The following is a 14,568-nucleotide window of genomic DNA, read 5'->3' as shown; positions in this document are numbered from 1 at the left end:
TATTTATTGTGTTTTTATCCAAAATTTTAAATCTTCTCAAACTGATTAAGCTTATTTAAAAATGTAAGCTGAAAACATTATTAGTCAGAAAAAAAAACATGGAGACAACTGGTTAAACCAGAAATGTACGTCACTGCTAATGTTCTATCCTCAACATTACACACAATATATTTACTAAATTTAACAAGAAAACATTCAAACTTAAGAAATATGAATAAATAAACTAACACTGGACCAACATAGAGGAGTGGTACAGTATATGGCCTTATATTTTAACAATTTTTGAACTAAAAAGTGTGCAGTCAGTCAGGATTTACCCTTTTGGCCAATTATAGCTGCAGGTTTTTTTGGACATTTCTATCAGCCCGACTCATCAAGAATTATTATTTTTTTATTTCCTTTTCAAATTACAATAAATTGGCTTTGGCCCTGGACTTTGACTATACCGTTAAAAATCCTGATATGCTTGATATTCCTTTGCCGTTTTGGATACATTTTGTATTTTGTTATCTTGCTGGAAGGTGAACCTCTTCCAGTCTCAGGTCTAACAAGTTTTGTTCCAGGTTTGCACTGTGTTGAGCCATATCCCTGTATTCTAAGTTGAACTACCACAACTGTTTAAAAATTAGTTAATGGAAAAGTTCAAGGAAACAAGACGAAACATTAAAAAAAAATGTGGCTATCCTGCTCCCCCACAACAGTGAAAAGCAGCTTTAGGTTGTTCATGTCATTTTCAGGATTAAGAGGTGGCTCTAATCCAGGAAGTCTTTAGATTTATTGCTTTAGGGGGAAAGTGCATCAACAGTACTGCACATACACACATATATACATGGTCAGAATGACTCCCCTGGTGCTGGCAGCAGATGCAGGGCTGCCCAGATGAACTGTTATTGATGGAGAAATGTGTCATTCTGCCACCCACTGTCTCTGACACATTGTGTTGATGAAGTATGCTTCTGCACAGGCATAGAGCAGCGAGAGTTTCATAAGTCTGAAAGGAACTCAGACAGTTACGCTGTGAAATAAAAGACTATAGTTAATTAAAAGCTGAAATAAGTCAGCAGCTTTCACAATATAAACAGGTAAAAAAATCAAATCATATTACACATGCCTCATTCTTACAGTACTGAAGTACTGCATTTTTTTCCCATATTTTTGGGTCATAGGAATTTCAGATCTAACAAATTTCAACAAAAGACAAAGATAACCATCGTAAATACAAAATGTCAATTTCAAATGAAGATTTACATAATAAATCATCTGTGTTTAGCTATGTTTTTTGTAAAGTTGGGTCCGGTTCCAGACTTGTACAATGAACAGATCATTTAAGTAGAACATGAAGTAGGCTAATGGAAAGAAAAGCACCAATTTAAAGAACATCAAGAACAAATGAGAAGCAAACCAACTGACATCTGCTGTGGATCTTCAATGAATCAGAGAAAGAGCCATTATGTTTAAATACAGAACCTTCCCAGAAGTGGCTGGCCTCAAAAATTACTCCAATAACTTATCAGTGGCTCGTCCAAAAGGCCAAAAACTAACCCAGAACAACGTCTAAAGCACTGCACTGCTTTTTTTAAAACAAGCCTTTTTCTTATAAGTGAAATAATCTGCCAGTAAAATTTCTCCTTTTCCATAAAGATTAAGAAATTATCTACTTAAAACAAGCTCCTATATCTTTCTGAAAAACTATTTGTAAGTTAATTTTCTCTTATTTCAAGTGAAACCCCCCCCAACAAACTAGAAACTAGACCAAAACTACTTGGTGATATTTTATGTTTTTGCAGCATGCAGGCCACACTTGCCTCAACTAAGGTCAGAGTTCATGATTGGACAATAACAAATGAAACTTAGCAGAAATTACCAGTATGGGACAGGCCCAAGGCCAAAAATAACACAGATACCCATCTCACATGACCAAAGTCCTGCTTGTTGGTAAAACATATTCAATGAGAAAATCCAGCAATCAGCTTGTGTCCTTAAACTTAGACCCACTTTGGTTGTGCATCAAGACAAATTTCAAAAACATATCAGCATCCGGTCCTCTTTAGGTAGAAAAGGGGCTAAAAATCTCATTTCGATGTTGTAGTATGACCTTAAACAGACTGTTCATGTTAGACAACCCTCCAACATGGCTGAATTAAAGCAATACTGCATAGAAACATGAGACAACATTCCACCATCATAAACATTTTTGGGGACATTTGCCATAACAAAGAGTGATACAAACAGCTGTTAGGTCTAGGGGGCAATTACTTTCCCCACATTAGGGCATGCTAATTCAGATAGCTTTTATCTCTAAATAAACTGTTCAAAAACTGCTTTTTGAATTTAGACAGGTTATCGTTGGTATTAAAATGTTTTTGGTTAGATTAAGAGGAAATCTGAAGCATTGTGTGGCACTGTTTATGATCATTGTTGTTCATAAGTTTATATGTTGAGCAAATTTTATCATGAGTTTAAAACACTGATATAAAGTTGTACCTTTTCTGCCATTTAATATCTTCCTTTATCGTAGGCTGATTAATGAATGCCAAAGTACCTCTCTTCCCTGTGGTTTGAAGTGTGCTATTACGTAACAGAAAGCCTATCAGAACATGTCGTTGCTTTTACAGCTTCATATTTCTCCCTTTATTCTCACCTAAATGCAGTTTTGTGGAGCACATTTGAACAAAAGGCGAAGCGGTGGTGTTTAAGTGCTGTAATTCACAGTCCACCATGGATGGTGAGGCAGACTGCCATCTACTGGCTTTTAAAACCTCCCCACACGCCCCCTCCCTGCATGCACACCTCCTCACCACAGCCAGCATCACCCCTCCTCTTCTCAACTCCCACTCAAGAACTCAATTAATATGAAGACAGAGTTCACAAAAAGCCACCAAATAAATCCATGGGGACTCAAACAATGCTTCTACTGACTGTCAGACCAGGTGACAGCCTGTAAATCAGCTCAACATCACATGATCAACATCAATCCACTCATTTCGTCCATGTCTGCATTTATAAGCAGCAGCTGCTGATGCTGAGATGAACCAGTCCTGCAGTTTGTCACCAGAGACCGCTAGTGTTTTCTAGTCGGATGATTTAACCCTTAAATAAGTTTCATCAATAAGAACAGAAAGAAATTGAAGATGATATTCTGGTAAAGCAACAAAAATGAAACTCAAGACTAAAGCTATTAATGTCATTTTGATAAATGAGAATGTCCTAAGTTCAATCATAATTGATAATATTATGGTTATTGTAAGAAACTTTTAAGATTTCCATCTTTTCTGTTCATGAGTCATTTCTCCCCAAAACACACCTGTTGAGAAGGGAAAAGTTGAAAAACATCCACAAATATACCTGATGTTTTACATAAATTGTTATATATGACTTAGAAATGCATATTAACACCATATTCTCTTATGTAATCTCCTCCCACTACTATAAACACCCAACAGTACCTAATAATACATATTTCTAACTCTTAAAGCATAGACTCAGAGCTGGTTCCCACCCATCAGAAAAGGCAATGCTGTCAAGTTCTTGTAACCAACAAGAAGAAATCATCTGAGCACAAAACACACGACTCTCGCTGTGATCTGTTGGACGCACTGAGCATCTTCAAGCAGGAAGGTTTTATATGGAAATGGGATCGATTGGACCAGTGCTCGCACCAATGAGAAGCCTTTGATTTATGTTTAAGGGACTGTTGAGAGCAGCAGTCGCTTGGCAACCACCTAATGAATGTACGAAATATAGCGACCTATTTGCTGCAGCAGTTTAAAATAAATCTGTCAGGAGAACAGAGCCGATTCTTACATAAACTCTGAGGAGGAAATGTCTCAAAGTGAAGTCACAGCTTAAATTGTGACTGGAAACCTTCGTTTGGACCAAAAGTAGGGATTCAAATCAGACTAATGGCCGTTCTGGCAATTAAGCAATGCATAGGAAATCCTTCAGTGCATCGGCTTTTAATTAATCGCTTCATATCAGCCCTCATTAGCCGTGTCAGAGTGTGTCACAGGCACCGAGAATGTCTGTCTCTATCTGTGCATGTGGGCTGTTCTCCAACCCTGGGTGAACAGCGCTCCTCCTGAGCTGAGAAAAGACATGAGGGAGAAAAAAATCTGCCTCAGTAACTTTTTACCTCAGATTCCTGTCCTGAAACATGACAGAAGACGTTGTTAAAGTTGGGAGATGGTGTAAAAATGCAAGATGTCCCGTTTTTAATTATGCAAAATGAAAAGATTAATAGAGAATCAAATGTATCTAGAAAATATTGATTAGCCTTTGAAAAGGACTGCTAAGATGTTTTAAACCTGAATAACAGAACTTTTATGATTGGCATTTTTTTATTGTGTAGCCTCTTCTAATGAACGTGAAAGACTGAAAATGGTATTGATGTGACGGTTACTGTGGAAACCAACTTTCCCCTGGCTACTCAGCGCTGTTCATCCTCAACTCCCCAGCTCACAGGCTCAGCGTGTTTGCAGACAGAATATAGATAAGAAAGCTTTGACAATCTCTTATTAATTTAGAATATTGAAAACTATGATGTTCTGAAGAATGACCATAATAGTTTTGTGAGTGTCATACTCCCACTAGATTTTAGTAAAAAAATAATAAGACTAAAGATATTTTTACTTACAACAGTTGGTCACAGCGAAACTGTTGGCAACCTCCAGATTGTCAATATGGGGTGTCAGTCTGAATTCCGAGGTTCCAAATTGAACCATTCCTATCCGAAACGCGCTGTACTCTTGATCTGCGCCCCTTGGAAAAAGTCCCCCTGAAATTATGACAAAAAGCCTGTTACACTTCCACAAAAACAACATGACAGATTTAGCGACCAAAATTCATAATTTTATTTTATGCAAAATTATTTAACCCAATTTTCTTTTGTCTGAATGAGTTAGAGACTCACCAATTTGAACACTGGGCGAGCCCCCAAAAGCGCAGACCCATAAAATCAGAAGAATAGAAACAAATAAATTCACTATATTTCCCATGTCTACAGTTCAGGTGTCCACATCCACCAGATGAGTCTGGTCTTCCCTTGTTTCTCTTTGGAGGCGTTAGATCCAGAACATATTAAGAACCTTTAGCCTCGGAGAGAAAATAAGAGGAAGTCTTCCTGAAATGTGCGTTTTGTAGCAGGTAAATGACACCAGTAGAGGAATGGTCGCCGGCGGTGAGGTTCTGCTGTCTCTTTTTCCGCTCCTCCTCGTCACTCCCCTTCCACCGGCAGCTGCGCCTCTTCTGAACGCACGGAGCCGGTGCGCGTCTCCGCTCCGCGCGTCGGAGATCTTCTCGGTATCACACCCACAACTGAGGAATGTTAATGAGAAGGCGGACAGACACGAAAAGATCCGAAAGTCAGCCACATGGAGACCAAACAACACGCCGACCTCTGAATAAATGGGAACGGAAGCTCCTGCTCAAGCAATTCAGTTTTTGTTTTCGCCTCTGGGTTTCAGTGCACATGATCACACAGGAGATCGGTGAACATTGTTCAGTCATGACACTATAGCGTCATTAAGGGAAGTTAAATCATATTTATTTGTTTTCATCAGACAACTGGACCCTTAAATAAGACACTCTTTAAAAATATGAAGAAATTTTTCATTTTCGAGTCGACTGAGTGTTTTTATAAAGCCGTTATCACAATTTCCTGTTCTGAGGCGATATCCCGAGGGGATTTACTTGCAGTTATTTGCAACATGCAGAGGTGTGAAAACAAAATCACAACTGATTTTGTTTTCACACAAAATCACACAAAACACCACAGTATTTTTTGTTCAGCCAATCAGTGATTTCTACACTGACAGAAGTATTTCAAAATCTATTCTCTGGCCTACTGGGAGCCAGAATTAATTGATAGAAGACCGACTTTGTAATTTCATGTCTGAAAGTTCATATAAAAGAACTTTATATAATGATGAATCCGAGTCCATCATTATACTCAAATTTCAGGCCTGATTACCAGTTTCCAGTTGTAATCAGCAGTTTGCTGACTGTTGATCGTTCCTCCTTTAGTCCAAAGATAATAGCTTCAGTTTTTTTCCTTTTTATTCTAATTAAAAACAGTTATGGCACATCCATGCAAGCAAACCATGCTTAATTTGCAAAAATCATCCGTGATTTTTGCAAATCATAACCGCACTTATCCCTCCTGGGGTTGTGAGGGGTGTTGGTGCCTATCTTCAAGCGGTCAACAGGTGAGGTACACCCTGGACAGGTCATCAGTGCATCACACACTCACACCTAAGGAGAATTTATGGAGACCAATCAACCTGACAGCCATGTTTTTGGATTGTGGGAGGAAGCCGCATGCACAGGGAGAACATGCAAACTCCAGAAAGACCCCAGGCTGAGATTCAAACCCAGGACCTTCTTGCTGCTCCATTGTGCAGCCCAGTAACTTATGTTATTTGCTATAATCTTATCTAGCAGAAGCATGTCAATATTAAATAAGAAGAATCCCAGGAAGGAACTTTGGGAAACTCAACATGTGATTTTTCTTCTTTTTTTTTATTTGCCAATGCCAAAAGTTACCCACTGACACAAACAAGTTCTTGCATGTTATAGGATCTAAGTGTGGAAACTGGCTGGAAGACAACTGAGAATTTTAATGATGAATAAAATGGAGACTTACAAAACCACAGGAGGCAAACGAGACATAAAGCTTGATTACTGACAAGACACAAGTGGTTGAATGAAAATGGGGTGCAGCTGTGAGAGAAGCCAAGCAAGCATAATGAGGAAACATGAACAATGAACACAAGAGAAGCCAAAAAGGACAAACTATAAACCAAGAGAAGGCTAGCACTAATCTATGAAAACTAAATTTAAATGCAGAACACAATAAAGAAAACATTTAGACTCACTAAGAAAGGAACCAACCTATACAGCAATAGTAATAAACTAAATATGGCAAGACTTTTGAGCAACAATGAATTCAGAAAATACGAAAGTAAATAAAGAAGGAAACTGGCAAAATGCAAACAGAAGAAAACCAAAATCCAAACACCCCACTATCATGACAGCCCTGCTCTGGACTCAAACCAGTTGACTACTGTACCAGAAAGTTCAACCCAGTTCTTCAGTCGCTCCAGTAATAATCCATGGTCAACAGTGTTGAATGCTGCGCTGAACCCAAAAACAGCAGCATTGTGGTTCTTCCAGTCTGCATTTCTGCTGACGCCTCTGAACACTGACAGCTTTCAGTCCAGTTATGAGCTCAACACAGTACTGAGACTGCTCTTGTCACAGTGGCTGTTCAGTGTTAACCTACCCGAGCCTTATTATGGAATTCAATGCCCTGCTAACTGGTTGAGCCACAGCAACAACTGCCATCAAGTATTTACAAATGACAATTGCTGTGGAGAAATTTTGACCCACTGTTTTTTGCAGAATCATCTTAATTCAGCCACGTTGGAGGGTTTTCAAATGAGAACCAACAAAAAGCTAGAGCATCTCAAACAGATTTTAATCTAACTTTTGACTTTGTCACCTCAAAACCTTAATTGTTTTAGGCAGTGAAAAGTAGACTTGCTGTCCTTCTATATAAGCCCAGTTCACTGAGCTTAAGATCACAAACCAATGGCCAGATGTCCTTTTTATGCTCCGTTTATGCTGTCAGTTACAGAAGGTCATATTAAAGTGATTTCTTCATGCTACTGGTCTGACAGTAACCAGGCCTGAACACGGCTAGTGAAGCTGAATTCACCCTTCCAAAAATTGTTTTAACAAGTGCAGCAAATCCTTCTTCTTGTTGAAACAATTTGGTTTCGTCAGCTTTTTACAGTCACCTGTTAAAACAATATTTCAAAACTGCTTTTTGTATCTATTCTGACATTACTTCTATTTTGAAAATCCAAACCCCTTTAATACAAGGTGTGCATTTCAAGAAAACTTTGTCTCACAATGTGACAGTTTACAAGGTTATTTATTTTTTAACGGGGTGCCAGCCAAGGACTCCTCCTGACAACTAGGATTTGCAAAGTTATTTTACTTTTGTACTTTTTGTAACTGATCACAGAAGGACACTTCAAAAGGTGTTGACCATTTAGTACAGTTAATGACAAAAAGCATTTTTCTTTACAAACAAAAACAAAAAAATAATTCATCGTAATTACATTTTTTTCTTAGTTTTGTATTTTTAAATGTCGATAAGCAAAATAAGCACAAATCCCTTCTCTACAAAAAAGTGTCCATAATTCTTTTCCAAAGTTCATATGCAGGCAAAGATTTTGATTTATTTATTTTTTTACCCTACAGCAACATGAATAAACAGAACACAATATAAATAAGCCCCATATACTATTTAAATGCTCACAATTACTAATACCACACACAAACAAATGATGAATAGACTTACAGGTCACTGTTAGTCTCACAAATAGCAGAACCAGAAATCCATTCTTTTCATCTGCACTGGACAAATACAACCGTTTAATTTCATTATGGAGCACAAATTATATTGAATTTATGACTTACGAGTAACTTTTAACTCGGTGACGTCACACGCTTTCAAGACTTCCGGCTTGCCACGTCGGAAAGTCTGGCACAAATAAGTAGACGTTTTTTTGTTTGTTTGTTTGTTTTTTGTTTGTTTGTTTTTATCGGTCCAGGACGATTTTAGCTTCTCAGCATGACAGTGATGCTATTAGGAACAGGCCAGGGTTTGAACAGTCTTGGTTTTTACGGTAATAGTTCCTGTTAGGGGCGGCAGCGCGGGCGGAATGGTGGCGGGCGGCGGTGTTTCCTAACACCCGGTTTGAGTTTGGAGGGAAAGTTCTTCTTCTTTTCTATCATGGGAGATCACAAGCAACTTTCATATGCATACCGCCACCTACTGCTACACGAGTGTGTAGCAACATTACCTTACATCCATTAAATTCTATTTCTGGAGGGAACCTGCCAACGTTACAAACCGGAAAAGAACCAGCCTGAATAGCGGACCAATCAGGTGAGCTCAGGGGAAAACTGGGCGTGGTTAGGGGCGTGTCTGAAACTGTGACAGGACGGAAGGGGCGGAGGGAGAGTGGAAAATAGCGCAAGCAGCTCTGTGCAACAAGCGGGTTGTTGCACATGTCAGGGATAGCTATCAAATAAATCACCTCTTTAACTTTAATCTATCTTCACCTTTGCGTACCAATCCTTTTCAAATTTCTATATCTGCCCCAAAGTGCCATTATACTTATTCTAGGTGAGGCAAAGTGTCCCTGACAGCCATCAGAAAACAAGTGCCAATTTTCTGTTGTGGTTTTATATAATGTAACCCTCAGTGTGAACCAAGAGATTCACATTAATCATGTCTGTATTCTATCTGGAAACAAACTAATGCAGCTGCTGGCCATTAATGGCCAAACAGAAACGTTTTGTCAGATTTCAGCACCTTGGACAGCACATTACATACAAAAGTGAGGCTCCTGTTGAGTGGATCACAGAAAGTCTGAGGAAAGGATGAGTTTAGCATGCAACAAAATAGTTTTATTATGGCCAGTTTTCATGAATATTGATTCAAAACATTTAATAAGTAATTTTTAGAATACATCACCGCAAAATCCTGAGTTTCATATTCTTTGTTTTTTGCGTTTTGTTGCATTGCAGCCCCAAATTTTAATGTGTTTTATTGGAATTTTATTAGAGAGACCAGCACAATGTAGCTTGTAGACACAATATAAAGGAACATTGATTGCATTTGTTTTTGGCTATGTTCACCCTAGTGCTCCTAAACAAAGCCTAGTGCAACCAACTGCAAAAGTAATTTATTAAAAAGATCCTTTATTGTGTGAATCATGTCAGTGTAAATGCAGTTATAAAGATATCAAATGTTTGTTAGAAAACATTAACAAAAACAAAAACCAAGAAATAAAGGAGACAGGTCAGGGATGAAGTTGTTGAAAAACCTGGAACAAGAATAAAACAATATCCAAACCTTTGAGTATTTTGTAAAACATTGTTTAGTCAGTTTTCAGAAAATGTAAACACTATGACAGCTGCAACCTACAAAGGTGGTCAAAGTTGATGGAATTATGGATGAAAAATATGAGACAAACATGAATAAGTTGTTAGAGGATGTAAAAGTCTCCAAACTATGGATGACATTCACCTTGCAGAAGAACAAAGACCCTTTCAGGATCACCAAGACACATTGCTGGGTGATGATTGTAATCACAGTAAAAAAAATAAAAAATAATAATACATTATCACAGTGTACATACACCAATGCTTTTTGGAAATACTATTTATTGAAAACAGGTTTTCTAACCTGACAGCATTTCTAGTGATGATCTCAGGAGTTTTGATTTTGTTGATTTACCTACAGAAGTGTGCCCACCCAAACGTTTGGAACCACTATCTTAAACCATATGAAAATGGCTTCTATAGTTTGTTATATGAAAACGGGTTGCTGAAGATCCTCTCTGCTGTGACGTTTTGGGTTCTTTTTCTCTCTCCTTTATAGAAACTCTCTCTCTCTGAGGCTTATGCTCCTCTTAGCAGAAAAAGAAAGCAAACTCTTTGCCCTTTAACCTTTTCTGAAGGTTTAGCATGCTTTGATTCACTCTTTTGGAGTTCCTGCTATTACACAGAAAAACAATTTCACTTTGATTATCTTACAGTGCATTCACAGGTGTTCTAAATATGCAGCCTGTAATATAATTTAACGGTGATAAATCTTGAAGGCCCACATTACTTTTTTCGAGCCAAAATGGCAGTATGTCATAACGAAACTTTCTGTGTCAGTTCACATAACTAACTCACAACAATGAGGTGTGAATCAAATACATTTTGATGCAGATTCATCATCAGAATCTAAAAATGAGTGTTTAAACTTTCAGGTTTCTTATTTACCTGAAGCTCTTTTCTTGAAATGCATTCAGTGAATAGCACATCAACCAAACCCTGTTGTTTGATGGGCAAACACAAGAATAAGGGATGTGACAAGTGATTATGCTTTTACTTTAACATGATTTTATTCCTGCAACTGATCAATGTTATTCTCAATGGGTTTTATTTATTCCCATTGAGAATAATGGGAATAAATAATAATTATTCCCATTATTCCCAATCAATTAGACTGAAATAGTCTAATTGATTTTTTCAGCAAAGTTCATTCAAATTATTTTAAAAACATTAAATTCAAACTAAAAAAAATTCTTCAGGTCATTTCTGGTGAGAAACAAAAATGATTTAAGTGTTGACATGTTTCCTCTAAAGTAAAAGAAAAAAAAAAAACTGAGTGCCAGCTGAGTTTCAGTCAATGTTTAAATCTTTTACTTTGTTGCTAAGTTGTGGTTTGTAGATGTTCATCTGCCTTCTTGAAGGATGAGTTCTTGAATTTTTGATGTTTATACACTTTGAACTGACAGCATTGTGGTTTTCTGGTTTTCTGAGGCCATGACCTCATGATTTCAGTCCTGGTTTTTCAGCAGGAATGTGGTTTTGCTGTTGGCAAAACGTGTTTCTACATTTATGAATTTAAGACCTCAGCCTTAAAAACATTCTCATGTCTGATTTAGAAATTCATTTTGTTCCGTGCCTGAAATACAAGTCTGCCATGTTCTTGATATGATTAGTACTGCAAAGGAAGAGATGTGAATTTCCTGATATGATTTCCAATCAAGCGATGAGACAAAACCTGCAAAATTGCTTCAATACTGTCCCAAATGTAAAGCCTTTGGTTCACTTAGCACACATGAAAATGGAAGATTAAGATAACTGTCCCACAAGTAGAACGATACGGAGAGCCTTGATGAATACAATGACACACCACTAGTGGGTTAAGTAACAGGCAACCAGAAGATGTTTTCCATTGTTAGCCAGAGTGATGTTGTCACATAGTTATTGTCTTAGAACTTGAGGCACAATTCTTCATTCACTGCAATAGTAAGGCCACAATTATTGAATACTTTTAGCAGTAAACAGCTTGGTAAATGTCACATAAATGTTTTCACATCTTGTCATTTTACCACAAACTTTAGTGTATTTTATTTGATAGAGCAACACAAGCAACACAGTGTCTTCTTGACACTGTTGTGGAGTGTCAAGCAGAGGAAACATAGTTTTCATATGTTTTTTACAAACAATAATCTAAAAGGTGTTTTGTGCATACATACATATTCAGTCTCCTTTTAATCTGATACCCTTTAAATAAAGTTATGTGTGTTTCTGTCACGATTAGCTTGCAGTTAGTTGGATGCTTTCCTGTTTTTCTCTAACTTGTTCTATAATATTTTGTAGCTAATTTAAAAAAATGTTAGTCACCTGTCAATATCGAGTGAAAAAACTGGTTCAGCTGAACCTAAAACACTTGTCAATGTCAAATTTATTTATTTAGCACATATAAAAGCCACGTCAGCCGATCAAAGTGTTTCACAGCTACACCCACAATCATAAAACAATACAAATGCATGAGTCACTTTTCAGATTTTGATTTGATTCGTAAAAATGTTGAATGCTGTTTAGAACTGCATTTTCATTTCAGTCATGCACTTTGTGTTGTATCAGATAAAATCACAATTAAAAACATGTGGTTTGAGGTGATCAAATGTGAAAAAGTTTGAGAGAGATGAAGACTATCAGGAGCTTCTGGATGATTATGAAATTTTTATCATTTGAGTAATTTTGTTTAATTTGAAAAATGTACAAAGATCCTCATGTGCTCACAAGATCTCAAAATAAAATTTTCTTTAATAAAGTAGATAAAGAAAATCACAATTTTCTAACGAAGTGTGAATAAAACCGCTAGGGCCATTATTTCCCATAAGCATTACAGGTTGTTGTAAAATTTATAATTTTTGTACTCAAATCCACATTTTATATTCAGAGGAAAATAAGTCAGGGAAATTATTCACAACATTGATGTGTGGACCTTGTCCACCATAAATGGGCCTGCAGTGAGCCCAGTAGCACGTCCTCCCCCACAGCGCCTTCACTAATCATCGCTTTGACTGTCATGGTGCTTTTCTCGGTGAGTTGGGTGGGAGCCTGGTGAGAGGTCTGGTTGGATTAGAAAGAACCTGTTTGATATAGGTTACTGCACTGTGGCACTAGCAGGGTGCTGTGGTGTGTGGGTGGAGCACACACACACACACACACACAAACGCACACACACCCCGCGCGCGCACATGCCATCATGAGTCATACCTGTTACTGATTTTTAATTATGATGCTGCAAATGTAATCACATTGCTCCTCACCATCACTAATCACAAAATATTCATAACATAAAACAGTTTGTCATGTTAAAACCTGAGAGGGAACATTAAAGATAACAATTTACTCACCTCCTTAGATAGCTTTGTGTTTTTCAATAACTTTCATTAATATTCAGAATCACTACAAGAAAACCTCACCATTAGATTTGCCTTCGAGTTCTAAGCTCCGTAAAGAAGAACTTGTTAAGCAGACGTCACATCTGCTAAAATCCCAGGACAACATTTTCTATCTTCATCGCTGCATGAATGTCGCCATAGGGGGGCACTGCAATGCAAATTCTTTGTTGTTAGCGTCTGAGTCAGACCTCAAGTGTTTAGAGCAGTCAAAAATAACCACCAATTGATTTGAATTTCGCAGATCTGCATAACATACACTTGTCAGTATGACGCATGTTTCCTCTTTGATTATAGACACCTTTTCTCCAAAATGATTCTCGCCTTCATGGAACTTCTATTTTGTGTCCCTGTGTGATTATTGGCCAGTCAGACAAAAATTCTCCTCGCTGTCTGTAACCATGGCAGCTGCAGAGAGAGATACAAGTCTTGTTTTCTCATTTCAAACCAATCCATAAAAGAAAAACAGATTATAATATTGAGCTTTTTATTTTCTTTTTTTCATCACTGATCAGACTTTGACTAAATTACTTCAATATTCATAAATAGACACTTTGTGCTTTGACAGAAAGTCAGCATCTATTTTGGCTCATTAGGCTAGAAATGAGTTTCATATGTGAAGCTTCACACTGATAATCAGGAATGATTTCTTAAGGTTTGCAAAATAAATGATTTGGCAAATTATCAGAGGTCAAGCAGCGGTTGTGCTGAAAGATATGGAGAGATAAATGGACAAACATGCAGAACATGAAGAGAGAAATAAACTATTATTCCCCTTATCTGGAGAACAGCGTTTCAGTGATTCACATAATTTAGTCTTAGTTTTTAACTCAACTCATTGTGTCTATAATTTTATTTTACTTTATGTTATTTGACACTGTTACTGTTATCATTCAAATTGGTTATTGGAATTTGATGTAGATTTGACTGTTTTTACTTTGTATTTACATACTTTGGACATATTCACAACAGTTAGAGAATACAACCTCCCATTAGTAGCCGAAGCCTGCAAATACTTGAGCCCCCCTATAAAACACTTATATCTGCCTATTTCAAAACTTCAAACACTAAATATATCTCAATATGTATTAACGCACTACAGCAGGAGCTAATGGATACTTGTGTTTTTGGCATTGTTTGGTCTATTTGTTCTGATGTAAAGTACATTGTCTTCCCTTACTTGTGCCAACGTAAGGTGTTCTACAATTATTTATTAATGAGACCCACAGCCAAGTTTCTTGTT

General features: G+C 37.3%; 1 protein-coding gene across 7 annotated transcripts in view; it reads right to left on the bottom strand.

The window, feature by feature from the left end:
• The window catches only part of gria2 (glutamate ionotropic receptor AMPA type subunit 2), a 49,536-nt gene extending 44,139 nt beyond the window's left edge, over nt 1–5,397 (bottom strand). For 4 of the 7 annotated variants that reach the window (XM_005800588.2, XM_005800586.2, XM_005800585.2 and 1 more), the window contains exons 1-2: nt 4,910–5,396; nt 4,634–4,774 (exon numbers count right to left, since the gene is read on the bottom strand). In XM_005800588.2, coding sequence (XP_005800645.1) covers nt 4,634–4,774; nt 4,910–4,994 — 226 coding nt within the window. In that variant the 5' untranslated portion in view covers nt 4,995–5,396. Of the gene's footprint in view, nt 1–4,633; nt 4,775–4,909 lie in introns of all 7 variants that reach the window. The other 3 variants (XM_023328657.1, XM_005800584.3, XM_005800583.3) reach the window with 3 other exon arrangements.
• Nucleotides 5,398–14,568: the final 9,171 nt, after the last annotated feature.

Source organism: Xiphophorus maculatus, chromosome 23 (assembly GCF_002775205.1).
Source record: "Xiphophorus maculatus strain JP 163 A chromosome 23, X_maculatus-5.0-male, whole genome shotgun sequence".
NCBI lineage: Eukaryota > Metazoa > Chordata > Actinopteri > Cyprinodontiformes > Poeciliidae > Xiphophorus > Xiphophorus maculatus.
Note: the sequence above shows the minus strand (reverse complement) of the source record. Positions and strands in the feature narration are given on the sequence as shown.